Below are 26,347 nucleotides of genomic sequence, written 5' to 3'. Positions count from 1 at the left end.
GCCCATAACACCAGCCTGGGCCAGGGAGCTGTGTCCTACACAACCAGACTGAAAAACAACAGCCTGAACTGGAGGTGGAGGGAGGCAGAAGAAGGGGAGGGGGGGACATCACCTGCACTAACTCTCAAGTTGCCAGAAAGTCCAGTTGCTCATCTCGGAGGGAGGAAGGAGCAGCAGTGGCCCACCTCAGGGGGACGCTGCTGGCCAGGATTCCACGGCCCTGAGACGGCCCTGCTCCACATCACTGGGACTTCCTGCTGGTCTGTAATCCTTTTCCTGACCCTCCCAGAGGGATCACCTGTGCCAACAGGTGAGCACTGCGATGGCTTGTGTGAGCCCAGAGGGTGAGTGTTCTGCCTCCTGTCCAGGGTATATGTGTGCGCTCAGAAGGAGCTCACCACCTCCTGGCCCTTCTGTCCACCTAAGATGCTGCTGCCGTCCACCCCATCTGCTCTCGTGGCCTCATGTCCCGCATTTCTTGACCACGCTCCAAGGAGCACCTCACCCCTCCCTGTGGCCACCCCTCCATTTTGGTATGTGCTGGGCGTGGTGTGCTGGAGCGCCCCTCAGCACACGCAGAGCACGGAGGAGCACCTGCCCTCGGGCTTCACAAGGAATGACCACATGAGGGCTACAACACCCACTCCCGGGTACGTAAAAACGGCCTCGCCAGCCTGCACGGCTTAATCCAAGGTACCCAAAGCGCAAGGCACCGCGAGAAAAGCATGAAGGTCATCCGAGCAGTCCTTTCAGCACCACGGGGGCTCACTTTGGAATCATACATGAAAGATAAAAGTGTATTTTTCTACGCTTACATATGGTTTTATGAGTTACACAGAATAACTTTGTATTGGAAACATCAGTGGCATCAGACGTGTTCATCTCAACATGACATCTGTTGACAGCATGGAGGAGAGTAGAGCACAGGAAGGACGAAGGGCCCTGTTCTCAAGTGCCCCCAGTGCCACTGGGGCTGCCCCACCGGGGACCTGGAGCTGGCAGGTGGGGGTGCACTAGGGCGGGTGGTGGTGGTGGTGGTGGTGGTGGTGGTGGTGCTCGTGGTGGTGATGGTGCTCGTGGCGCTGGACCACAGGCACCGTGCAGCCCTCCCCCACCAGCATGGGTGGCAGGTCCCGCACCAGCTCGTGCTCCAACGCCGAGGGCTGGCCCAGTGTGGCCTTGAGCGGCGAGTGGCCCTCCTTGCCCTTCTGCCGGTACCGCTTGTGGCCATAAGTCTGTGTTGGGGGCTGCGGTGGGGGCTGTGGGAGGTGGTGGCCGTCCTGGGGGCCCTGGGGTGGGGCGGCTGGCAGATAGTAGCTGAAGGTCCTCCCGGGCTTACCCCCACCAGGCACGCCCCCACCGGGCCCCCCAGGAGGCCTACCCGAGCCCTTGGGGGACTTGAGGAACTGCTTGTCTTGCCCCTTCAGCCGGGGCTGCATGTCCAGAGCCCGGGCGGTGGGCTCCGTGGCCAGTGGGGTGTGGTCAGCCAGCACCTGGGACCTGCGGCTGTGCACGGTGTGTGCGTCCGAGTCCTGGGAGCGGGACCTGCTCGGGGGGTGTGAAGCCTTGGACTGGTGCTCCTGCTTGGCATGTGCCGGTGGGGACCCTGCAGACATGGAGCACAGACTGTGAGACCCTCTGCAGGGCCTGGACATCTCACCTTGGACCGGGTACCCCCCACACACCTGGACGCAATGCCATAGGGTGCTTGTTGCGGGGCCCAGGAACCCGCGGGCCAGCTCACACTCCTGAAAGAGGTGTCTACTGCCAGGGGCCTCGTGCCCAGGGGGCTGGTCTCCAGTACCTACCGGGTCCGAACTTGGATGTGTAATTCTCGATTCCAGCCAGGTCCAGATAGTGGTTTCTCCGCTCGGTGTTCTCATCCACGCAGTATGGCCCCCGCACGGGGCAGGGGTGGGGGTCAGCATTGGGCCTCCTGTGTGGGCACAGGGCAGAGGGGCCTGAACTCTGGCTGCAGCAAACGCCACAGCAACACTTCTAGAGAGAAGGGGGCACTGTGGCGGGCAGTCCAGGGTCCCGGGCAGAGGTTCTGCTCAGCACCCACCTCCCAGCAAGGAGCATCAGAAAGGGTGGGCGTCCATGACAGCAATGTCCCCAGCCGGCCCCGGGACCCCATTGGGACAAATTAGGGAATCCACAGAAGTCCCCGTCTTCTGGTTCACCTAGGATACTCTGAGCCAGAGAGCGGGTCACTGCTCTGAGATCCCCAAGACCACTGCCCCTGTCACCACCACAGACAGCCATGAGTGGAACCACAGGTCGCCAGAGGGCGCCACGCTGACGGTCTGGAGGCCGCCTGCCCTTCAGTCCTCACCCACCTCAGACTCTGGGTGTGCTCCCAGCTGGAGTGAGGGCCCAAGCCAGCAGGGCACCTCCGCACCCAGGTGCCCATCTGGCAGCCTGCCCTGAGGGGGTGGCCCCTAACGTTTGCAGAAAGTGGGGCCCGCTGGAGGGCGGAGCCTGACCCCAGCCCCTCACCTGATGTGCGCAGACAACCTCCTGTCAGCCACCCTGGGGTCCTCGGTGAGCTCGCCCTCCGTCCTGCAGCGAGTGGGCTCCCGGTCTGAAAGAGGCCGTTGTGCACCCACTCATTTACTGCACAGACTCTTCCGAGGCCCTGCCGGGGGCCAGGCCATGCAACATGCTTTCCATGTCAGGAAAGGACAGATTTTGCTCTGGGGGGTGGGGTGCTGAACAGAGACCCCCTGGCCTGCTGTGTGGGAGGTAGGGCTACGGGGAAATGCACAGTGGGGACGCGCTGGGGGTGGCTGCAAGGCGGAGGTGGGTTGCCGTTTAAAGCAGGGTCCCCAGGGCATCTGAGAGGCAGGCCCAGGCCCCTCACCCTGGCCGGCGGAGGGCCCCTCCCTCCTCTTGCCGAAGGGCTCGGGGCTGACGGTGAGCTTTACACGGAGGCTCCTGCTGCTGCCCGAGTGGTTGACCGAGGCGTCGACGACCTCGTACATGGTGTGCATGAGGCTGGACATGTCCTGAGGGCGGCACTGACGTCACCACCACAGGCCACTGGGCGGGGCACGGCCACCCCACCTGGCTGCCTGCCTGCCTGAGTCACGTGGCATCCCAGACAGACCCACATGGGACGACTTACTGAGCAGCCTTTGTCACCCCACGTTTAGCCCCTTGCGACAACAGGCAGCCCTGCTGTTGCTGGAATCACATCCCTTGGACCCTTTCAATTTCAGAGTCTGTGCTCAAAGGACTTAGCAATCAGATAACTACCCGTCTTACTCTTTGATCCAAAGACACTTATTTCAGTCGTCCTATATGTCTGCTTCCTTTTGAGGAGCACTTTGCCTGCCCTGGACACACAGGCCAGCAGGGGAGAGCGCCAGGGCTACTCCTGGGACTACTGCCACCTGCTGAGGGGCTGCTGGCCTGGCTGGGCCTCAGGGGACTCCCAGAGGCCGTGCAGGGCTCTGCTGGAAACAGCACAGACAGCCCCAGTGGTGGCCTGGGTCCTGCCGTGGGTCCCCCCACTTGAACCCCCAGCCGCACCTCCCCTCCCCCCCAGAGGGCTCAGCCTGTCTCCCCATCATGCAGACCAGGAGTGGTGGCATCTGTCTGCGGCCAGCCCCAGCCCCATGGACCATCTGCCCCAGACACAAGTGCATCACCTCCCTGGTGGCCTTGCCCCTGTTGTCGAAGCCGTAGAGCGTGAAGGTCCACTCCTGGCGGTTGTCCTCCACTGAGACGTCACACTGGAGTGCCTGCAGGACAGGTGGGGACAGAGGAGGCAGGTCAGCACACTGAGATGGGAGGCCCAGCCTCCCCCACCTCTCAGGAGAGTGGGCCCCTCCACCGCTCCCCCAAGCTCCTGCCCTGGGCGGCGTGGGAGACCAATGGGGGACCTCTGTGTCATTCTGTTGGTGCTGACGCCACCCCGGCAAATCCCCAGATTATTTGCTGCCACATCATCGAGCAGTTTCCGCTGGATTCTCGGGGACACCCTTTGCCCCCCCCGAGCCAGCGGACACTGGTAGCTCGTGCAAGCTTTGCCGTAACTCCTCCCACTGGCTGAACCTCGGGCAAACCCTCCAGGCTGACGCTTGTTTTAGGGCTGATGTGCGCCCATCCCGGCCGCGGACCGCCTGCTCTGAGGCAGAGCAAACACCTACATCAATGTTCAGGTGTTTCTTGCCCAGGCCTCGCGGGCCCTCGCGGTTTGCTGCTCTTTCTCCATCGTCCACACTGAAGAGCTGTCCCGGGCCCTCGGCCTTCTCAGGGGGAAGCACCACTGGAGGGATGAGAAGGGGTGAGGAAGGGCCATTCCCCCCTGGCCCTGCCCAGGCAGGGGGCGCGGGCAGCAGGGCTGCAGGAAGGCACCGCTGGGGGGCCTCTGATGCTCTCCAGATGGCCTGAGCTGAGAGCCCGTCCTTCCGGAGCAAGGAGGTGTCGAGGGCCCTGGGCAGAGGCGGGGCAGCCCTCCCCTGGGGTCACCACGGCCAGGGGTGCCCTGCTGCCTCCGCCCCTCGCAGCCAGCGGTGGCTTTGGGGAACAAGGTGGGGAGGAGGCTGCCCGGGGCAGGTCTGCAATCCATGGGCAGTTAAGGAGCGTGGGCGGTCCACAGATCAGGGGTCAGTTTGTCCAGGTGTGCGAGGGCAGGTTTGGGCCAAATGCTGGGGGCACCGGTGAGGTCTGGGGAGCGAGACTTACCCTCTAGAGGACACTGGTCCCCCTGGAAAGGTTCCTCCTTGGGGTCCCCACTGGGCAGCTCCTGCAGGGAGAACAGGGAACGTGTGACCTTGGCTTGCTGGGGCCGGCCATGGACGCCTGCCTCCTGGGGTGTCACTGTTCTCGAGGTAGAGACACCAGCCTCTCCACGCCTCACTAAGCCTCACAGTTTTAGAAAGCAAAACACATCCCCATCGCATGGTGGTGTCCATCAGAACCACGTCCGGGACAAGACGTGCTGCCCGAGACATAGGACAGAACCTGCTGCACCCGAAAGCCCGTGTGCCCTGTCAAGTGTGTGGCCTTTGCCTGAAATCGGGGCCGCAGGGAGAGCGCAGGACTTGTGCGTGGTGCGTGCTGAGAGGAGGCACAGAACAGAACAGGACAGCCACCTGTCCTCTCTCCCTGCCCAGCCTGTGCACTTCCGGGAGCCACGTGGGAGGACTGGACGTGCGCTGCCCATTGCTGCCCAAGAACCTGCCGGCTCTGGACTGTGGGGACGAAGTGTCCCCGCCCCCAGGCACCCCACCTGGACCGAAGTGTGCGTTACAATCATAGAGGCTTCCGAGCGTGAGGCTCTGGGGCCGAGTGTGCATAGCCTTTTTTTTTTTCTTTTAATTCCCTCCCCCTTTTCCCGCCACCCGCCCCCACTCCGTTTCAAGCCGTTGTTTCTCAGTCTAGTTGTGAAGGACACAGCTCCCTGGCCCATGCCCCCCGGCTGCTGCCGCTCACGATGGCTGCCGGCCACTCATGCTGGCCACCAGCCGCTCCTGGCAGCACACAGTAGCCCACAGTAGCCCACGGCAGCTCACGCCAATGTCCGGCTACTCACTGCAGCCCAGCTCCAGGGAGAGCTGTTGTTCACAGTCTTAGCTGTAGAGGGCGCAGCTCACTGGCCCATGTGGGAATCGAACCGGTGACCTTGGCATTAGGAGCAGGCGCTGCAACCACCTGAGCCACTGGGCCAGCCCATCGTTTCTTGTTGAAAGAGGTAGTCAGTCGGTGAAACTGCCGAAGCCCCAGACCTGCTTCCAGGAACGTGCCAGAGCCCAGAAGAGCCATGGTGCAGCTCCTGTGGGACACGCCACCAGGGAGCCCGAGGGCAGGTGACAGCAGAGCCTGGGTTGGTCTCCTACCGCGCTCCCAACACTATGACAATGCCACAATAAAGACACAGTGACAAAGGACGCACACAATAGTCAGCAGTAGATGTGACAGTGATGGGGACGGTGACGCTCCCACAGCCGCCGTGAGCAGTGCCCTGCTGTGCCTCAAGGTCCAGCTGGAAAATCGTCCATTTATGCACGTCCCCACGCGAAAATCTCGTGTCTATCTAGGAGCTAAATCAGCAATTGCCTCTGAGATGCAGAGCCTCAAAAGAGGGGAAAAAAGAGTATTTGGGGGGAAAGTAACAATGCTGTTCCTGTGACTGGTGGTTTCAGTCAAATTTACCCTGGTGACATCAAATGCCCTTTAATCTTTCCTGCTTTCGCTAAACAGAAGGGCCAAGAGCTTTAATGGCAATGGATGAACCAGTGCAGGGACACTGGCCAGATGTGCAGCCCCTCCCCGCAGGGCTGACCTCCCAGATGACTGACCCCCAGCTCACTGGGGCCCTCGTGTGACACAGGGGTGGAGGAGGGTGCAGGCGGACGCCCCATCTCCTACAGTCCACCTCCCGCAGCGCCCCGCCCAGGGCGAGGCCTCCCTCTCTGAGCGCCCTGTGCCGGACACCCCCCTCGTGGACCTTCGCCCGCCCCGTCACGGGAGCCCCAGCCGCAGTCCATAAAGCCCCCAGCTCCACTCTCGAGCTGGCGCCGCCTCCTGCCCGGCCAGGTCCTCAGTGCTGGGCCTGACCTTCAGCTGTTCCCCTGGGGCCCGGGCCAGGGGGCAGCGCACTCCTGGCTGCCTGCTGCCATCCCCAGCTGCCCTGGGGCATTGTAGGTTCATCTCTGGCTCTGCTGGCCACTGGCGACGGGGTCTCAGCCCACGGCCTCCTACTGCTTCACAAGCAGTCAGGTCCTCCTTTTGCACGTCAACATTAAGTGGCTGTGACCTTCGCTGCGGGGTCCCTGTGGTCCGATGCCTGCCCCTCTCGCCCTGCAGGGGCTCTGAGGAGAAACCATGCAGGCCTGTGAGTCAGCTGCCCCGAGGCCACCATCCCACTCTGTCCTGAGCTCAGATGACGAGGATGTCTGTTCCACGAGCCACAGCACAAGGCCGAGCGCCGTCCTCCCCAGCACACGGCCCTGCCCTAGACATGTCCTGGTGAAAGACCCAGGTGAGACCGTGAGACGTTCCCCACAGCTGCCCACGGTGCGGGGTGTTGGGAGAGTCACCTGAAATCTCGGCTCCTGGCCTCCCTCGAAAAGCCAGAAGGTCCAGCCACACATTCCTGTGGGACAGCACTCGGTAGAGCCCCACAAACACAGCAGTGGTGAGGTGGTGGTGACACGGGCTCTCTGTGGGCCTCAGTGTGAGGTCTGGGCTGTCCAAGGGGGGGTGGGGGTGGTGGGGGATGGGGGGGTGGGGGGTGGGGAGGGTGGGGGATGGGGGGGTGGGGAGATCACTCACACCTGGCTGAGGGCTTCTATTATTTAAGGCCAGGAAGGTGAGATAGGAAATGAGAAGCCTTTTGTGATGTAAATAACTACATCCTGAGTGGTCTGCTTTTCAGATTTCAATGTTCAAAATGCGATGCATCTGGGATCTTAGCAAACACATCCCCAATTTTCAGGGGCCTGTTTTCCTGAGAAATTCAACACTGGCACCAACCAAAGGCTTTCCATTCCCTGCCTCTGGGAAAGACCATTCTGGAAACCAGTGTGTCCAGAGCAAGTGCGTTCTCTCCTGGTGACTGCGCGAGGCTTACAGCCGTGAAAAGAAGGGCCCGAAAGACCTGCTCATTTCCAGGCAGCAGCTTTTGGGGTCACGTCAGTCCTTGTTTTGGCCCAGGACGGGCAGGCGTCTTTCCCAAACAGATAAAACCTGCGTGTTTCCCTTGAAAGAACTGCATTTGTTCAGCCAAGAGGTTAGTGTGTGGGTCTCGGGGATTTGGGCTTCAATGAACAGCTGTGAAGGTAACAGGGGCTGGGGCACAGTGTTCCTGGTGTGGCCAGAACAAGTGGCCAAAAACTGGGGGCTTAGTGGAAATTTATGCTCTCCCAGGTCTGGGGCCAGGTGTCGCAGAAGCTCCAGGCCGGTGCGTCTGCTTCCTCCAGCTCCTGGGGCCCCAGGGATTCCCGGGCCTGTGGCCACATCCCTCCAACCTCGGCTCCTTTTTCACGTGGCCTCTCCCTGTGCTCGTTGTCTCCTCTATGTCAAATCTCCTACTGCCTCCCTCTTACAAAGACACATACGAGCTGTGAGGGCCCCACCAGAACGACCTCCGTCCGCCTCAAGACCACACCTGCAGAGACCCTGTTCCGTATCAGGTCACAGCCGTGGGTCCCCGGGAGGAGCACATGGACCGTGGGGGCAGCATCCAGCCCCCCCGTCTGAAGCTTGTGCTGTGAGGACAGACATGGTCACACCACCAGCTCTAACACCGGAGCTTGCTGACTGGGGTTCCTCCTCTCACCTAAACGGGCTGAGGGCAGAAGGGAGACGCAGGTCCTGCTTCAAGTGAAAAAAGTGAGGTCACGCGGCCGGAAACACATTTGCTTCCGAAAGTGGATTCTTGATAGACTCCGAGGCCTTTGTGGCTTGCGTTCCTGAGAATGTGGTGGCCTCACAAACAAATATTTACTCCACCCAGAAAACGAGTAGTGTTCTGGGTCCCAGGAGCAGGTTTCTTTCTGTTGTGAGGAGAACCCAGTGTATCGGCCAGGACAGGTGTGCGGGCACCTGGGTGCACCCCCAGCCTCCCTGCAGGCGCTGCCCCTTCTCCCAACTCAGTGTGATCCCGTGTGCAGCTCACAGCCCCTTATGGCTCACGGCCCGAAGCCATAGCACCTCGGGGCTTCTGGAAATACCAACCCCTGGAATGTGAGCTGGGGCCACTTCCCAGAGTTCGGTGTGACTTCCTGAGCCCTCTGTGGCCTCCTCCCTGGTGTAGTGGGGGCAGCAGGGGGCTCCTTATGGACAGGAGTCCAAGCAGGAGGGAAGGGGGAGGGGCTCCTTTGGGGGCAGCAGGCAGGAGTGACAGGGAGAAGGGAGCAGGTGTGTTGAAGGCGCTTTTCCAGAACTGCTCATACCAGGACGGTTACTGATGCCCCGTCTGCGAGTCCCTCAGGAGGGGGTGGCCTTCGATCCGGGGGGACGTGTGGGGTCATGGAGCCTGTGGGGCCCACACTCGCGGCCACAGCAGTTATCTAGAAGGTGCTGGTCGGAAACAAGATGGATGGCTCCCAGGAACGTCCAGTGGGCTCCCAGGAACACCCAGCAAGTGGTGCCCCCAGATCCACAGAGCACCTCTGCGGCCACGCCACCTGGTCCCCGCGGGTCCCCCACCTCACAGCAGTTCCAGCTCACGCGGCTGCAGGATCCACAGGGTGGGGATAAGTACAGGACAGGGCTACTGACCGGCCTGGCAGGGTTTATCATCAGCGGGGAAACAGCCCCGCCTACCTCCTTGCCCTGGACAGGTACGGCCCTGGCAGTGAAGCAGGTGTAGCTGTAACAGTGCACAGGGAGGGCAGGGCCTCGGGGACAGCTCAACAGGAAGGGCCATTGGAGCCATCTCTGCTCCAGCTTCCTCACTCAGCACTACCCGCCAGCCAAGGAACTCTCCAGAAGGAAAAGGGCCGTGTCAGGAGCTACCAGACAACCTTGCTTCTCTTTGTGGTGGCTCAGCCTGGGGTTAATCGTGCCAACGGTGGCAGCCCAGTGCAGGTGGCACCCTAGATGAGGGAGAAGCACCAGGGCGCCTGGAGAAGAGAACAGGAGACGCACGGCCAACAAGGGGCCCGAGAGGGGCAGGGGCGGAGGGGACGAGCAGCCTGTCACTAGGCACTCCAGGAGAACTGTGGGCTGGGGGTGGGGGCAGCTACTGCCAGTGCTGTTTAAAGAAAAGAACCCCCTCGGGGGGCCAGGAACGCAGGCGGGTCCAGCCGCCCCCACAGTGAAGGTGTGTGGGAATACACCCCCGGTCTGAGGGAACCCACTCTTTCCGAGTTTGTTGTTTGAGACCGCCGGCTCCGTGAGGGGGTGGGGGCAGCTTTCTGCCGGGGGCCGCGGGCGGATGGAATCTGACTTCAAGGTGATCCGCCCGCGTCCAGCGTCCCGTCTGGAACCCCCAGAGCAGCTTTGAAGTGGCAGTCTCGGTTTCAGCGGCTAAACAGTTTCAGATGTGACGAGGTAGTTTTATGAGCTTAATGATTCCGACACATGTGCGGCTGAGGCCCTCGGAGGGTCCCGTTCAAGGGGCCGCTGTAACTGCTATTCTAAACTTCTGATTTGAAAGCAAAAGACTAGGGACGAAGAAGCTGAGCGTCGTGGGGGCGTGGGGGGCGGCGGGGGTGCCCTAGGTTTCCCTAGGAGCTGCATACGACTGTAGCTTCTTTCTCTCCAAGTCACCACAGAGCTTCAGGGTCTGAGAAAGCGGTTCAGATTCTGCCCAGCGGTCCTTCTGGGTGAGGACTATTTAGTCAGACTCTGTAATAACCACATTTGGAATTTCCATCTAGAATCTCAGCCATCTGGGTTCAGAAGTTCTCCTAAAGGAAATGTGTGTGAGGCCTCCATCTTCTCATCCCGGCCCAGCTTTTCACAATTTTGCCCATTTCAATAAGAAAAGACACAGCCTGTATTATACATCCCACTTACCCTGGTCTATAGAGATTTCTTTGTTGGCACCTACCCACCCCCAAAAGACCCTGACCCCTGAGAGGGTCCCCAAGGGCCCCACACTTGGAACTTGCCAGAGAATGGCTGCAAAGCCCGGGGCAGGAATGACTGAAAAATTGCCATGGGGACGGGAGCGTCCGCCAACCACACAGCACCAGGGACCCCGCCCAGTGCCCGGCCCACAGCTCATCATTATGAACGAGTGACCGGCGTCGACCCAGGCCACCTGCCCTGTAGATACATGCAGGGCAAACACTGTCAACAGAGGGTCAGCGAGAAGCTGGGTTTAACAGCATGGTGGCCGGGTTCCCTCCCCACGACTTGCGTGACCCACATTAACAGACGTGATTGGCCAGAGCCCGACCCCAAACCCCAGGCTGGTCGCTGGGACCAGAATCCACGTACCCCTGGCTTCCACTTCAGTCAGGTGTCGCTGAGGACGAAAGGTTTCAGCACAGATTCTAAATTTGTATAAATGTACATGTGTGTGTCTCGCCTACATATACACATGTGCACGCACACGTGTGTAATACACACACACACACCTGTACACACCCCCATCGATACTGCGACGTGACCATAAACATGCCAAAACCCCCAGGACTTCCATTCTTAGCTTCCTGGGGTCTTTTCCACATTACGTGCTGCACAATCACCGTGTTTGCTCCTGCCATTCGTGCTGCTACTGCTTTTGTCCTCAGAGCTCACAATTCAGAATTTCACAGAACAAGGAAAATCAAGGGTGATCGCTCTTCCAAATCCAGCTGTTGTCTTCTGAGCATATAGGCCACAGAAGTCACAAAATACAGAATAAGAACAGACCCGTCACACCCTTGGTCACCCCATTCAGATGAGGTTCATGCCCCGGGTTTCAAACCCAGACTTCACCTTCCCCACCTGGATTCTTCCACGGGAAACCCCACCAGGCTTTCGTTTTCTTTTATTCATATTAAAGCCTTGCGTTTCCTATTTCAAAGGGAGATTATGCCAAAGCAGGAAAGGAACCCCATGCATTTATTTAGTCTTTTTAATTTAGAAGGCACTGTATGTTAAGGGGCCGTCTGTGCCCTCAGCAGAGATCCATCGACTGGAAAGGCAGGGAGCTAAGACCTGATCACAGCACCAGGACTCCCTGGCTGAGCTCTGAGAAAAGTAATGAGTGCTGTTTCCTTCTTTAGAAAGCGTCTCTGTAGCACTGTGTAGAGATACACCCTGCATAAGATAAGACAAGTGATAGCCTCAGGAGACCCGAGATCAAAGGGAGCCAGGTGGCCACGGCAGCCACGCTCAGCATCTGACAGCCGGCAGGGTCTTAAAGGAGCAGGGACGAAACCCAAGCTACTTCTACACACACGGACCAAAACCCATGCCTAAAGGAATTCAGCGGAGACCCTACGTGTGAAAGAAAAGTGCGCGGAGGAAACGTGTCTGTGAGCGGCAACATGGTTTGGGAAACTGGGGGGCACAGCATGGGGCCAAGTGCAGGGCACCTACGCTTGCAGCCCGTCTGCAGCCATTCCCAACACCAGGGTGGGAAGGGTGGCCCAATGTGGGCTTCTCAGGATGAAAACAGACGTGACACCGTGCCACGTGAGGGCGGCCAGCCGGCCAGGGACCCACTGTCTGGCCACTCGGGGCAGCAGCCTGGGCATGCTGCCCCCTGACTGACCCAGGACTCGTCTGCTGGGGCTCTGAGCCCCCCAGACGAGCCATGACTGAGGTGGTCAGCATCCTGCCCCTGCCTGCTGGGCCTGGAAACCCCGAAAGCAGGAAGTGTGTCTGTCCCCTGTGTCCTTGCACCCAGCACGAGAGTCCCTGCTCTGTCCGGGCTGCATCCTCTTGATGACAGGCAGAAAAGAAGGGAAACCCCGGCCCTTCCAGGCAGCTTCCTCTCATCGCAGCCAGGAGGCCAGCATTGCCCCCAGCTCCCTGGCCACTCGCAGAGGACGCTGGATAGCACTGGACGGCCCCAATGGAGGGGCCCAGGCCGGAAGCAGGAGGATCGTCACCGCATTCCAGCCTAGGACCTTCTCGCTGGCAGCTGCCGGCTCCTGCAGCCTCACTCTGCCCACCTCAGGGGCGAGGGGGCCACAGTGTCACCTCCTTGGCATGAGGACCATGGACAGGGTTGACCGCTGCCCGAGCTCCTGAAGAAAGCAGGGTTGGCCACTGCTGCAAATACACCTCAGGCCTCTGGGGTCACTTCACAGACTAGCCATAAACAGCGCATTTACTGAGGACTAAAGCCAGTTTTGTTTCAAAGAAAACCTAAACCATTTTAACAAATCGATGGAAAAAGAGAAAGGGCAAGATGCCTCCCTTCTTGGCTCTAGCCCGTTGTTCCAAAGCTGGGAAGATGGGGTCCAGGAACCCCAAGAATTCTGACTTTGTGGGTGTGGGGCCGGAGGGCCGCCTGGCCCTTCTCCCAGCAGGTGACACTTGTCACAAAGCTGCAGGGAGGCAGTCGTGTTGACATTTAGCATCTGCTGCTGGGAGGTGGGGACGCAGGTGTAGCCATGGTCTTCACTCCCCTATTGTCACAAACGTCCCCTGCACACATGGTCTCAGCTGTGTTTGTGGCAAAGCCCAGGGCCCCTCCCTGTCCCTTCCTGTCCTACCTGGAGACGGAGGGACGGCTCCTCAGTTCTGTTGGACGTTTCATCAACGCCACAGTGCTCGCGGCCCATCAGTGGCAACCTCCCCCACTGGCTGCCCTCACAACCCCTCGTGTTAGTTCTCCCAGGAACCTTCGGCACCGGGCACCTGTGTGGTGGCCGCTGTCTGCCTCCCCGCAGCCTGTGAGCAGCAGGGAGCCCGCAGAAGGCAGGGAGCTCACTGGTCAGAGCACAGGCTCCAGGGCCTGCCTGGTCCGGGTCCCGGCTGCACGACTCCCCGCGGTGTGGTTCGGAGCGAATCACCTGCCAAGGGGCCTGATGCCAACCCCGGAGGGTCCAACCATCCAGGTCCCCGGCTAGAGGGAAGGCTGTGCCAAAGGCCACTGGGACTGGTGCCCGAGCCTCGGGAGGCCCTGCTAGTATCAGGCAGGATTCTTTCAGGAGGGAGACAGACGAACCACAGCTGGCTGGGCCTCATTCGCCCCTGAGCTCATGTGAGAGGCTGAGTCCCAGAGGGGCGTGCACTGAGGCCCTGAGACCCCTGGGTTTACCCGGGGAGCGTCCCACCTCCGCTGGCTGAGGGCCCGGGACCAAGACCAGCAGCCTCATCTCACTGACGGCAGGAGGGGGCCTGTTCCTGTAAGTGACCACTCAGTCCTTGTTGACCAGGGCTCCACCACAGCCGCGCTCCAAGTTCAAACCCACCAGACACCTCGAGGGTTGTTTAAAATAACCTCCAGTTTGGATTTTTGTATTAAAACATAACAGGTTTTTTGCTTCTCTGATTTCAGGGCTCAAAACTTCTTACAAATTCCTTGGGAAACATTGCAGAACAAAAGGAAGGTAAGTCCTTCCCCTCCAAGGCGGAGGGCTGGCTGTGGTCCTGGGTGCATGCCAGCTGGCACAGTAGACAGGAGTGAGCAGACCCAGCTGGAGGCAGAAGGCATTCCTGCAAGGCCCCGCGTCCATCACACGCAGCTTCTCAGTGGAGAGGCAGCCCAGGGAGGCCGTCAGCCCAGGGAGGCCGTCAGCCCAGGAAGGCCGTCAGCCCAGCGAGGCCGTCAGCCCAGGGAGGCCGTCAGCCCAGCGAGGCCGTCAGCCCAGGGAGGAGGTGCTGGGACTGGCCCAACACCCAGCTGGGCTCTCAGAGATGCAGGGGAGAAGGAAGTGGAGGGCTGGTTGGAGGCACAGCAGAGAGGGCTGTGGTGAAATGTTCCTAGAGACCAAGCTGACGGCTTCCTGAGGGATGGGATGGGACGGGACGTGGGTGACAGACAGAGGAGCAGGACCACTTGCTGAGATGCAGGACCCGCCAGCTGTTCTGTGCCGTTCCTCCTGCCTTGGTCCTCCCCTCAGCTGCGCTATGAACAGGGAAACTGCAGGACGGAAAGTCTCCTTAACATCTGGGGACACTGCCAAGCACAGAGGGACTGGTAGCCCCTTTCAGCGTCTGCCTGGTGGAGGGGCTGCCTTGGTCTGAAGCGGACCCCTGAGGTTTTTCTTCTCCAGCTGGATAATTCATTGCATGGAATTTGGCCTGAGGCTAATTAAAAGCTGTTCCAAATGCAGAGACAACCACATGCACAGTCCTGCTTCCAGCAGGCCCAGATGTGGGGCCAGGCTGGGCTGAGGGGCCCACCTGCCGGCCGCCTTCCTTCCAGGCGGGGCCACCAGGAATCCCAGAGCCGACCCAGGTGGGGGCCAAACGGTGATGTGCCGAGCACAGCGATGTAACTATTGTGACACCCGAGGTCGCTGGCCCCTGTGGCTCAGTGACGTCAGTTCGCCTGAGCACAGAGCCCAGACCTGGACCCGCTCGGAAATCACCAAATGCGAAAGTGGGCGGCTTCAGCCGTCACTCAATATGGACCTTGTTGGGGTCGCCTCAAAATGCGGATTTCAGACAAAGCACTGATGTGAAGTCTGCACTGGTCGGGACACAAGGGCTTTGTCGGCTACGCGCCTCACTCACGTCCCTTTCGTGCCAAAGACACTGGAAAACAGCGTGTTCTGATGTTACGTTTTCAGGGGTAGCGTCCTGGGCTGGACGGGGGTCCCCAGAATCCACGTCCACCCGGAACCTCAGAATGTGGCTGAGGTTATTTGGAATATTTGGAATCCAGCTCATGCTGGATTCAGGGTCAGCCCTGATCCAAGGAGTGGTGTCCTTGAAAGAAGAGGAAAGGATAGACACGGGCGACAGGCCACATGAAGACGAGGCGGAGCCGAGTCTTGCCGGGAGCGCCTGGAGCCCCCAGGAGCGGGAGGAGGCAAAGAAGGACCTTCCCCTGGAGACTTCAGGGAGTACAGCCCCACTGACAGTTTGATTTCAAACTTCTGGCCTCGAATCGTGAGAGAATAAATGCCTATTGTTTTAGGCCACTCAGTTTGTGGGACTCTGTCACAGCCTCCCCAGGAAACCAACACAGGTAGCCTCAGGCTGCTTTTAATTCTGTAAAACACTTAATCCTAAGGCACTCTCACATGTGCTTATACTGTCAAAGTTCAACAATTCCAGAAAGATCTGCCATCAAATGTCGCTGCTGACCACGTGACAAGACCACATGACAAGACCACACGTCCAGCTTTCTTCAGGAAGAATTACTGATCTGGGGTTCTGGTGGGATCTGGGGTGGGGTCTGCCCCAAATTTCTCCTGAGGATCGAGGGACCCTGCAGCCGGGGGCTGGCCCCTCTTGGGTTTAAGACACACACACGGGCATCTGTAACCCCGCAGGCTGGGAAAGCATGTCCTCCTGGGTGGTTAGATCTCAGAGAAGCAAATGTCCCTGCAGACCAGGAGGACACAATGTGCCCAGATGGTCAGGGTCCCCTGGGCCTCCAGACAGGAAGAGGAGGGAGAGAGGAGGAGGAGTAGGAGAAGGGGAGGAAGGAGGGGGAGGGTCGGGGGAGGGGAACGAGTGGAAGTGAAAGGGAGGAGGGAGGGGGAGGGCAGTGCCTTCCCTGAGGAGTGGGGGGCAGGGGTGCCCTGCCATGGGCCTGGAGGGGGTCTGGGCAACGAAGGGGGCAGGCCTGGCTTAGGCGTGAGAACCCCAGTCCCGCAGGGATAGGAAACTGGTGCTCCAAGAGGGAGGAGCATTTCAATCCTTGCCCTCTCCAGCCGAGAACAGGGAAATACTTTCTTACAAGAGCTAAAACGGGGACAGCCGAACCACGGAAAAATATGCCCCCTGCCTTCTTCCAACCAAAACAACCCAAAGGAGTTACAGGAATTGGCTCTGGAAATAGGAAACAGAAAGTGCAGCTCACAGCTCCCTTCCCCACACCCCCCTCTCCTGAAGCCCTTCCGGGGCCCTGGGGGCTGACACTGGGCGAGCAGTGTCATCCAGAGACCTTCCAAAGCCACCTGGCTGGGGCCCGAGGAGCGGGTCCGGATGGAGGCCCGAGGCCCGGCCTGCGAGAGGCCGGCGGACGCACCACGGAGCCTCCTCCCCCCGGCCCTGTTCCCACACGTGACCAATCCCAGGTCAGGGCACAGCAGAGCCGCTGACATGGGGCGAGTGATAAGGACAGACGGTCTCAGGAGGACCACAGCCTCTCCAGCACCGAATGCCTGGGGGCTCAGGACACACGAAGGGCAGTGAATGGTGCTGAAGACGGGGTGCAGCGGAGAGAAACAGCTCCGGATACGGAAAAGGCTGGGAAAAGGCTGACCATGGGCCGCGTCCCCTGGCCGGGACGACTGCCTCCTTCTCAGCCATCATCACACAGTCCAGCACTGGGCAGCGGTGGAGAGGAGGGAGGACAGGTGGGAGGAGAAGGGGGCTGAGGGAAACCCGGGGCCTGTCAGGGGCCAGATCGTCCCCCCCATTCACACGTTCGAGACCTGCCCTCAGTCCCATGGCTGTGACCCTGGCTGCGGCTACGGTCATTGCAGATGTCACTTGGACATGAGGGTGGGGCCTGGACCAACACAACCTGTGTCCCGACAAAAGGAACATCACGTGAAGAGGACGACAGGGGGACACCACGTGAGGACACGGCCTCCAGGCCCGGCAGAGGCCACGTGGACCTCCTTCGGCATCCAGCCCAGGGGACAAGACATTCCCATTGCGTAGGCCGCACGTCTGTGGTGCTGGTTACGGCCCAGAAACCCCCACGGGCCAGTCACCAAGGCCCAGCCGTCCTGTGCAGGGCTGGCTCCTCCTCCTCTCACGCCAGGTGGCCTTTCTGCTGTGACGCCCTGTCAGCTCCTCAGTCCACACACGGGATCATCAGAAAAAGTGCCTCGCTGGGTGGGTACCAGCAACCAGGCGGCTGTCCCTGTGTGAGGCAGGGAGCAGGCCCTGCCCACACACTTCTCTCTGCTTTAACCCAACGGCACGAGGGCACCTCACTGGCCTGCACTGGCCAGGTCTCCTCACAAGTGGACGGGATGATGAAGCTACAGGGGTGGGCAGGCCCGGCAGCCAGGACAAGGCTGAGAGGCTGTGACAGAGACTCGCATGGCCTAGGAGAGGGGCCTGCAGTGGGCCACCCCACCAGTGCCCTTTGTCTGCAATCCCCACAGCCTGGCAGGCACCGTGGCCCCTCCCTGGACAACAAGGCCTGTCCTTCCAAACCCAGAGGCTTTCTGATGCGGGCATCAACCTGGGAGAGACCCCACCTCACAGCTGCAGGAAGGGCTGAGGGCGGTGATGTCACCGTCACTCAGACGCTGGCTTACCTCAAATCCTGCTGCTGGAACTCAGTTCAGGGATGGACTGTGCCCAGCAGCCCGAACTGCTGCCTCTGTAAACTGCACCTCCGCTAGCGCAGGGACGGCAGCCACACGGCCACATGGCCGCAGGCCTCCTTTCCCGGGGAGAGGAGAGGCAGGGCCAGCCGCGTGGCCCCACGTCCCCTGTGCCTGCTCAGGGCACCTGGCCGCTCAGGGACCGCCCACCCAGCACAGCGCTCCTTTGAGCACTTGGTGTCAGAGCCCAAGAAGGTCAGGAATGGAGCCTAACGTCGGCGCTCACTGGTCACGTGTGGGCTGCTGTCCAGCACGCCTCTGCAAAGTCCACTGCTGGCTGAGTCAGCTCCAGACTCATCACGTCCCGTCACTTCATCGTTCCTTAGGACCGATGGACCCCAGGCAGAAGCAGCACATGGCCTAGGAGCCGTGCAGGACAAGCTGTGACGCAGAGACATGACGATGGGCCACCACACAGGCCACCTCCCACTGCAGTCGTATGAGGGAAACCTTGGTGAGCCGAGGCTGCCACATTTGAAGATGGCCACGGCATGCGTCCCCAGTAGTTGTCTGTGAGCAGAATTGCTTTGACAACCTCCGTTGGGGCTGGCTGGGTGGGTGCCCCTTGGCCATACAGGGGGGGCTGGAGGATGGGACATGGGCCTCAACCTCTCACCTCCTGAGAAAAAGAAACGATCAAACGCCTGACCGCAGCCTAGAGGCAGGATGGACAGGGGAGGGCCGTGCTGTCCGGTCCCCATGCCCAGGGAGGGTCTGTGGCCTGGCACAGCCACAGAGGTGCTGCTCTGCTCCAGCCAGCTCTGGACAAGTGCTGGCCACCCAGGCGACAGCGGGTGAAGGAGCCCAAGCGACAGCGGGTGAAGGACCAGGCACTGCCTACAACGGAGATGAAACCAAAATACACTTTGCTGCTCAGATGAGAGGTTACTCTGTTCCCTGTGTGCACAGCAGGGTCATGTGCCCAGGAAAAGATGACAGCCTGCGTTCACCACCTGGGCTCACTGTGGGCCCTGCAGTGTTAGAGCTGGCAGGCCTTCTCGCACCTCGCCTGAGCTCCATCCAAGTCAGGGGGCCGGGGGCTGGATTGCTGGGCCAAGGTCAGGGCAGGGGCTGCCAGGGGTCACCCCCATGGCCCCGTGGCTTCCCGCCAGCTTCAGGGTCTCCCAGCAGCTGAAGCTGCCCACCCACACTCGGGAGTCTACACCACGTCTGGCTCTGTGCTGCCACCCCTTTAACAGCCACTTGGCTAAGCGCTGGTTTCCAAAGACCGCAAAGCAGCTTGGATTTTTGAAGAAAAAAAATGAAAGGTAAGCTCTCCAACAACAAAACCCTCGAAGTGATTGCAACGACTCAGCCACAGGAGACAGGAGAGAGAAGACACAGGAGAGAGAAGTGGCAGGTGCCCCTTGGACGTGGCACCGTGCTTTCCCGCGCTGGCGAAACTCATCCCCGACGCGGGCAGAGCGCCTGCAGGACTGTGCCTCTCCGGGGAGCTGACACGTCCACTCAGCCCGCAGCTGCACCGTGGTGCCCCAGGAAGCTGTCAGACCTGCTGCGGCCTGTGGGCCCCTTCCACGTCGTCTGGGAAACCCCAAGTGCAGAGCTGTGTGCCCGAGCAGCTCCTCGCACTTCCCGAACGCTCCACCCAGCCCTGGCCTCGGGGCCGTGCACGTGGAGTGAATGGCAGCGTCTCCACACGGCCTTCACGTGCCTTGGTGTTGTGTTCCCCGTAGGTCGGCCACATGCTACATCTCCAACAGCTTCCAAGGAGCTGCTCTGGAGACCAGCCTCTCAGGGGAAGAGCCTCTGTTGACCAGCGTCCTTTCATGGGTACAGGCTGTGCCACGAGCTAACACGGACCTGCTGGCCCCGCCGCGAGGCTCAGAGTCCTCACCACTCAATGTGAGGGTGCCCGCAGCTCAGCAAATGGCAGGTGGGCACACACACTGCCTCTAGTGGCCACGCCGCCCCTGCAGCACAAGGCCTGCCATGAGTGCCGGGTTGGGGCAGGGGGCAGGTGCGTGGCGTCCAGCCTGTCTGTGTGGCACTCAGCCCCCAAGCGTCTGATGCTGTTGGTGGCACATCCACAGATGACCCCAGCACCTCCTGTCCCCCAGCAACATGGGGACAGCCGGGGAGCACAGTGGGTCTCCTTCCCCTCCAAGTCTGGCCTACAGACAGCACCTGTCCACGTTTCCAGGTGAGGAAACAAGGTAGACGTCAGCTGCTCCCCTCCGACACACACGCAGAGAGCCCCGCTCCCTACAGGGTCCTCAGGCCGGTCCCATCTCCCCTCTCCAGGTGCTTCCCACAAAGTGGCCTGGTGGCTCCTCAGATGTGAACGAGTTGGGACCATCTGGCTTGTCCTGAGGTACAGTGGGGACCCAGAGGGCCACTGGCAATTTCAGAAACACGGTGGGGGGGCAGAATGCTCCTGCTCCGCGAGGCCGGGACCCCGGGACTGTCGTCAGTGTCCCCACATCCAGGTGACCCTCAGGCACCTGTGCACGTCTGTGCCAGCCGCGCCACACGCACGGCACATCTGAGGGCAGGGACATGCAGCTAGTGTCCAAGTCCCCAGAGTGTGCACCCAAAAGGAAGGAAAGAGCTCTGGCCCTGAGGCCCAGACACCCCCAAAGGCTGGGACTCTGTGAGGCCAGTGTCCCCAGAGCACAGGGTACAGCAGACCGCAGGCCAGCCCTCTGAACTGCACTGTGGCCAGAGCACCTGCCACCCGTCTCACTGAGTCACAAGGGGTGCCTCTGCTTCCACGAGGCCCGGCTGACAAGCAGGGGCCGTGGCACCCATACCGCGAGTGTCTTGGGCAAACGTGTGGTTTACACCCTGCACCACGACTCTCTGTTTATTGTGGACAGGGTGGTATCCAGACTTCCTGCAAAGCCTGGGCATTTTCTAGGGATTTCTACGAAAAGCCAGCGTTAACATCTCAACCACTTTTAAGCGAGCTGTGTAAATCCTGCTGCCACCATGTCCTCTGGCAGTAGGCTGAGCAGGTGGGCAGGTGGACTGGCTCCTGAGCTGCCAGGTGAGGAGGAAGGAGTGGCCCTGCCCCACCACAGAGTGGACAAGCAGGACGGAGGTCATGGTGACAGGCCCCAGGGAATTCTCACCAGGAGGCAGGCATGAATCCATGCCATGGTGCTGAGCCCCAGATTCCAGAAGCAGCCAGAGGCCACCTGTGGCAGAACCACACGGACGGCAGATGACGTTTGCTGGAAGCTAGAGGCCTGTCCAGAGGTGAGTCTCTCGGTGGGGTTTCAGACTCACCATCTCGACTCTGCGAGGCTGTGTCCGTTGGGAACAGGTGCAACCCGTCAGCACACATGACAATGCCATGGAACAAGTGTGTGGACCCATAAAGCTGAGCTCCACCCAAGACAGGATGGGCTGAGCCCTGCCCAGCTGCCTGTCCCAAGGCCTTGAGGACTGAGAGTCCCACCAGGCACTAGGCCTCAGCCACGTGGCCTCCTTGACTCATGCACTTCTGTCTCGATTCTCAGCTAAAACGCCACCTCTGAAGTTAGCCAAAACGTCCTAGTTTCAGATTTAGTTAATGGAAAGCTGTGTTCGATCCACAACAAAATTTCAATCATTAATGGTAATTCTTATCTTCTGAACTTTTCCTGCCAGCCTCAGGCAGAGCTGGAGAAATTACAGACGGGCAGGGAGACGGTGAGTAACTGCATGTAGGCAAGGGTATGTTTCCAGGATCCTGACAAGTGCCGGATCCTTGCCCTGACCCTGCTGCTGCGGGGATGGCCCCACCTGTAACCGTGACCCTGAGAAGGGGATGCCCACCTGTAACCGTGACCCTGAGAAGGGGATGCCCACCTGTAACCGTGACCCTGAGAAGGGGATGGCCCACCTGTAACCGTGACCCTGAGAAGGGGATGGCCCCACCTGTAACCGTGACCCTAAGAAGGGGATGGCCCACCTGTAACCATGACCCTGAGAAGGGGATGGCCCACCTGTAACCGTGACCCTGAGAAGGGGATGGCCCCACCTGTAACCATGACCCTGAGAAGGGGATGGCCCACCTGTAACCGTGACCCTGAGAAGGGGATGGCCCACCTGTAACCGTGACCCTGATGCGAAGGGGATGGCCCACCTGTAACCATGACCCTGAGAAGGGGATGGCCCACCTGTAACCGTGACCCTGAGAAGGGGATGGCCCACCTGTAATCGTGACCCTGAGAAGGGGATGCCCACCTGTAACCGTGACCCTGAGAAGGGGATGGCCCCACCTGTAACCGTGACCCTGAGAAGGGGATGCCCACCTGTAACCGTGACCCTGAGAAGGGGATGCCCACCTGTAACCGTGACCCTGAGAAGGGGATGGCCCCACCTGTAACCGTGACCCTGAGAAGGGGATGGCCCCACCTGTAACCGTGACCCTGATGCGAAGGGGATGGCCCCACCTTTAGAAATCGCACTGCCAAGCGCTGCTGGTGCTGCCGCCTGCCACTTGTCCTGACTTTAACACACAGACGGCCTCCGTGACTCCACCTCGCAGACCCTCTGTGCTGTACCTGCCAGCACCCCACATCACCCTGGCACTGGGCCTCCAGGGCACGTGGCAACGAAGTGGTGCAGGTCCTGTCACGGCCAAACTGCAGCAGTTCTCAGATCAATAAGGAAGACTACTCTAGAAGCCTGTGAAGCAGGAAGTCCACCTGCCTGGAAGTACTGATATTTATAAGAGTCTTTCAGATGTGCACTAAGGCCGTACCAGGGGCTAGAGTGGTCACTAACAATTAACGGGCAAAACAACTCCATGTCCTTTATTTTCGGGGGCGAGGGAGGGTAGGTGAAAGTTAGATGGTGGACATGTACTTATTTCTAGATGGGTACTTGCCACAGTTCTTGTGGACACACAGAGCGACTTCAGGGAAAGGAGGAGCGCATCCCCTCACCAGCCCCAGTCAGACATCACAGGGTGCTCTGCCTGATTATTCAGACTGGCCTTCCTTAGGCGCATCACCTGGGAGGGCAGAGATGATGGACGGAGCTCTGGGCGCCACACAGAGAAGGGCACCGGACACTGGGCAGGTAACAGGTGCGACGTGGGACTCGACACCCAAATGTCTAGGCTGAGCACTTTCTGGGGCAGCACCGGGAGCGGGGTGGTGGGGCACAGCTGGCACTGGACCAGGGCCGCAACCACCCCAGGCAGGGAAGGGGCAGCCGCATGTGCTTCTGGACACCTGTGCTCGGTGCCAGGGTGAGACGTGCCTGGTCCAGGATGTCTAAACTCAAGGCTGGAGCCTGGCCACAGCGTGCAGCCACACGGCCAAATTAGGAAGATACAGAAAAAGCAGAGCCGTCATCTTGAGGCTAAAACGTATTTAATTTAAGGACCATCCTATATTCTGAGTTTGCTCTGTCCACATCATGGTGGCAAAAGGACCTTTCATTCCTGAAATGAGGGCGTCTCAGTTTGTTCGGGCGGCTACACCAACACATGGGGGGGTGGTTATAAACAACAGACATTTATTTCTCCCAGTTCTGGCGGCTGGACGTCCAAGTCAAGGTGCTGGCAGGCTCAGCGTCTGCTGAGAGACCCTTTCTGATTCATAAACGGCATTTTCTGGCTGTGTCCTCACATGGCAGCCCCTGGGGTCTCTCGTAAAAGGCAAATAAATTAGGGCTGCACACTTGTGACCTCGTCACCTCGCAATGACCACACCTCCACACACCTCGCTTTGGAGGTTGGCTTTCAACGTGAATTTTGGGGAGACACAAACATTTAGACCATAGCAGAGGGCCAAACGAAAAGGGAACAACCCAAGCCAACTCTGCCATTCTTTCAAAACCTGTCCCAGGAGTGCGGAGTCCCGTTTCAGCCCCAGCTCTGACAACCCCACAGTGTCACACTGAAGTTCTCACACTTCAGACCCTATTTGCAGTGAACCCCTCAGCCCATGAGAAGTCTGCCTGGTGCTGCTAAGCCACCCTCTTTCCTGCAGCCACATTCTGGACAAATGACGCGCCAGCGAGTCCTGAGGGCTGAGCGGGCAGCACCAGGTCCCGTGTGTCCCCAGGGAGCAGGTCCCTAGCCAACACAGCCAGCGAGCCAGTGCCAGCCTGCAGCCTTGACCACGAAGCTAATGCCCACGCGGCTCCCAGCCTGCCCAATTCACATGCCACACATGGGAGAGTTACCATCCCGTTATCAGCGACACCCCACCTCCCTCGGGGCGGGAAAGACGGACTGGGCTGCTCCCTGGGCACCCCACGCTGTCCCTCGGTCCAGCCGGCGTTCCTATCCAAGCCATTGATCCACGATAAACCAGAAAGTACCTTAAAACGTACTTCCCACCTTCACAGCTGTGGGATTAAACCCTCACTCCCCGAAAGCAGGAACCCTAATTCCAGTATGGGTTTGATTTCAGGGCAAACCTGGGCCCTGCTCAGGTGGAGGTGCGGCGTTCACAAATGTACTCAGAACTTTTCATTTATCAACCCGTCACAAGAATGTCGTTCCACAAACAGAGATGACTTTCCGTGAGCAGTGGGCAGGGCGGGGTCTCAGTCACCTACACGGATCCAGCTCACACTAATGGCCATCCAACGTCCACCTTCTCCTGCTTGGCACACATGCGAGGGCCTAGTCTACCCAAGGTCCCTCTGGTGCCGTGCTGAGCAGTTCTCTGCTTCTGAACACAGCACCTTCCAAACCCCCCTGAGCAGGACCTTGCAGCCCGGGTGGCCCCAGGGTCCACATGGAGCCTGGCTTTCCCACGAGCCCCCCTGCAGGCCACTGGTCACCAACCCTGCAGATGGGACTCACGGTGGTCTCCAACTCAGGCCCTCTTTACTGTGAAGCCATTGATCCTAAAGCAAATCATGCCCCTCCCCCCAAGCCTCCATCTGGGATATTAAGGGCTCAGGACCTGCCAGCCTGGTCCCTGGAGGCTGGGGAGGGACGGGCTCTCTCAGTCTAGGTGGCATCACAACCCGCAGGCCATCTCGGCCTGTGCCTTCTAGATCCATCCCAGCCATGGGCACCACTCTGGCACCGACGTTTCCTCGTTTCCCCAGCGCACCCATCCACGCCTACCTGCATGTCCCGTGCGCGGTGCTCCACGCCGCCGCGCCGTTCTGCCTCCTCCGTGCCTTTGCGGCCACTCGGGTGCGCGGACACCACGAAGCTGTCCCCTGCGGCCCGGCGAGAGGAAGCGCGGGAACCGAGGTGGGAAGGAGACGCGCCGTGAGCCCCGAGGGATCTGCGCCCTAAAGGTGCCCCACCGCCCGGCGCGCCCACCCCATCTCCGCGCGGCCTGGCGCGCAGGGCTCCGGCCGGAGAGTCAGGGCCGGGGTTGGGGGAACCTGCGCGCTCCCGGAGACCCCGCGGCACCGCCCCCTCACCCAAGGGCGCGAGGGCTCTGGGATCGGGGTCCCGCCCGGTGGCAGCCCGTGCCCCGCCGCCCGCTCACCTTCAGGGCTCTCTCTCCGCTTGAAGGCTGCAGCGGCTGCGGCGCGCCGGAAGGGGGGCGCGGGAGAGGGAAGGGGCAGTGAGTGGCGGGCGCCCGCCCCGCCCCGCCCCGCCTGCCCGCGCGAGGCCCGCGTCTCACCGTGCTTGGACTGAAATTTCCCCATCCTGCCCCAGCACCCGGGCGCCGGTCGCGCTCCGGCCGCGCGCTCAGGTGCGGGTCTGGGGTCTCGTGCCGGTGCCGGGCGTGAGCGTGGGCCGCATGGACCCCGCGCCTGGCCTCCGCGCCAAGCCGGCGGTCGGGGGCCGGGGGAACGGTGCAGCTGGGCGCTGGGGCGGAAGGGCGCGGCGACAGCGACTGCCCAGCTCCCTCTGAACTCGCGCGCGGGCGCCCGGGCTTTAACTGCGGCCCCCGCAGCGCCCCCCGCGGCCGCCGCCCGCAGCGCACCGCCCCCTGGGCCGCGACCCCAGCCCGCCTCCGGATCCCGTGCCGCCGCCTCTGCTTGGGAACTCTCTGGGGCCTGGCCCTGCTGGGGCGTGTGCCAACTCAGGGACGTGGGGGGACGGCGTCCGCCAGCGGTGAGGACCCGGGACAAGCCGCCTGTGAGTGGTCAGGGGTTGCAGTGGAGCGCGCTGTTCTGTGTGGACCCTTTTGGGGAAAGCTCCAGAACCCTCACCAGGCCATCCCAGGTCATGGGGTCCCGAATTCTTCTAGAGGAGTCCAGAGTCCCTCCCTTCTCAGGAGAGGACCTGGTGCACCACCCAGGACTGTAGAAACACGCCCTGCATCCTTGTGGCCGGTGGTGGTGGTGGTGGTGGTGGTGGTGGGTTGGAAGTTAAGCTGGGGTGGGGTCTAGTCCAGGATTCAGAGGACAGGAGGCCCATGGGAGAGGGATCTTGGGGAGGGAGGGCAAGGAGACGAGGGGTGTCTCTCCACAAGAGCAACTCCCAGCCTTGGCCTGGCTGGTGTGGACCGCCTGGCTTCTTTCCAGAGGTCCAGCCCTAGCCTCTTTCTGTCCCACAGTAACCCAGGACAGGACCAGCGGTGGGCCTCTGACTGAACACA

At 60.6% G+C, this 26,347-nt stretch overlaps 1 protein-coding gene across 1 annotated transcript; it reads right to left on the bottom strand.

Annotated features, from left to right (window-relative positions):
* Positions 1-25,976, bottom strand: NKD2 (NKD inhibitor of WNT signaling pathway 2). The gene is made up of 11 exons (XM_033110842.1): positions 25,959-25,976; positions 25,424-25,808; positions 25,286-25,321; positions 24,910-25,007; positions 4,693-4,753; positions 4,155-4,273; positions 3,654-3,746; positions 2,864-3,008; positions 2,500-2,584; positions 1,809-1,936; positions 1-1,606 (listed from the first exon to the last, which is right to left on the bottom strand). Exons 1-11 carry the CDS (start codon positions 25,974-25,976, stop codon positions 1,014-1,016), a joined length of 1,761 nt encoding a protein of 586 aa, XP_032966733.1. The 3' UTR covers positions 1-1,013.
* Positions 25,977-26,347: the final 371 nt, after the last annotated feature.

The sequence above is a fragment of the Rhinolophus ferrumequinum genome, chromosome 7 (genome assembly GCF_004115265.2).
Source record: "Rhinolophus ferrumequinum isolate MPI-CBG mRhiFer1 chromosome 7, mRhiFer1_v1.p, whole genome shotgun sequence".
Lineage (NCBI taxonomy): Eukaryota > Metazoa > Chordata > Mammalia > Chiroptera > Rhinolophidae > Rhinolophus > Rhinolophus ferrumequinum.
The sequence above is the reverse complement of the archived record's forward strand: the minus strand, read 5'-3'. Positions and strand labels throughout refer to the sequence as shown.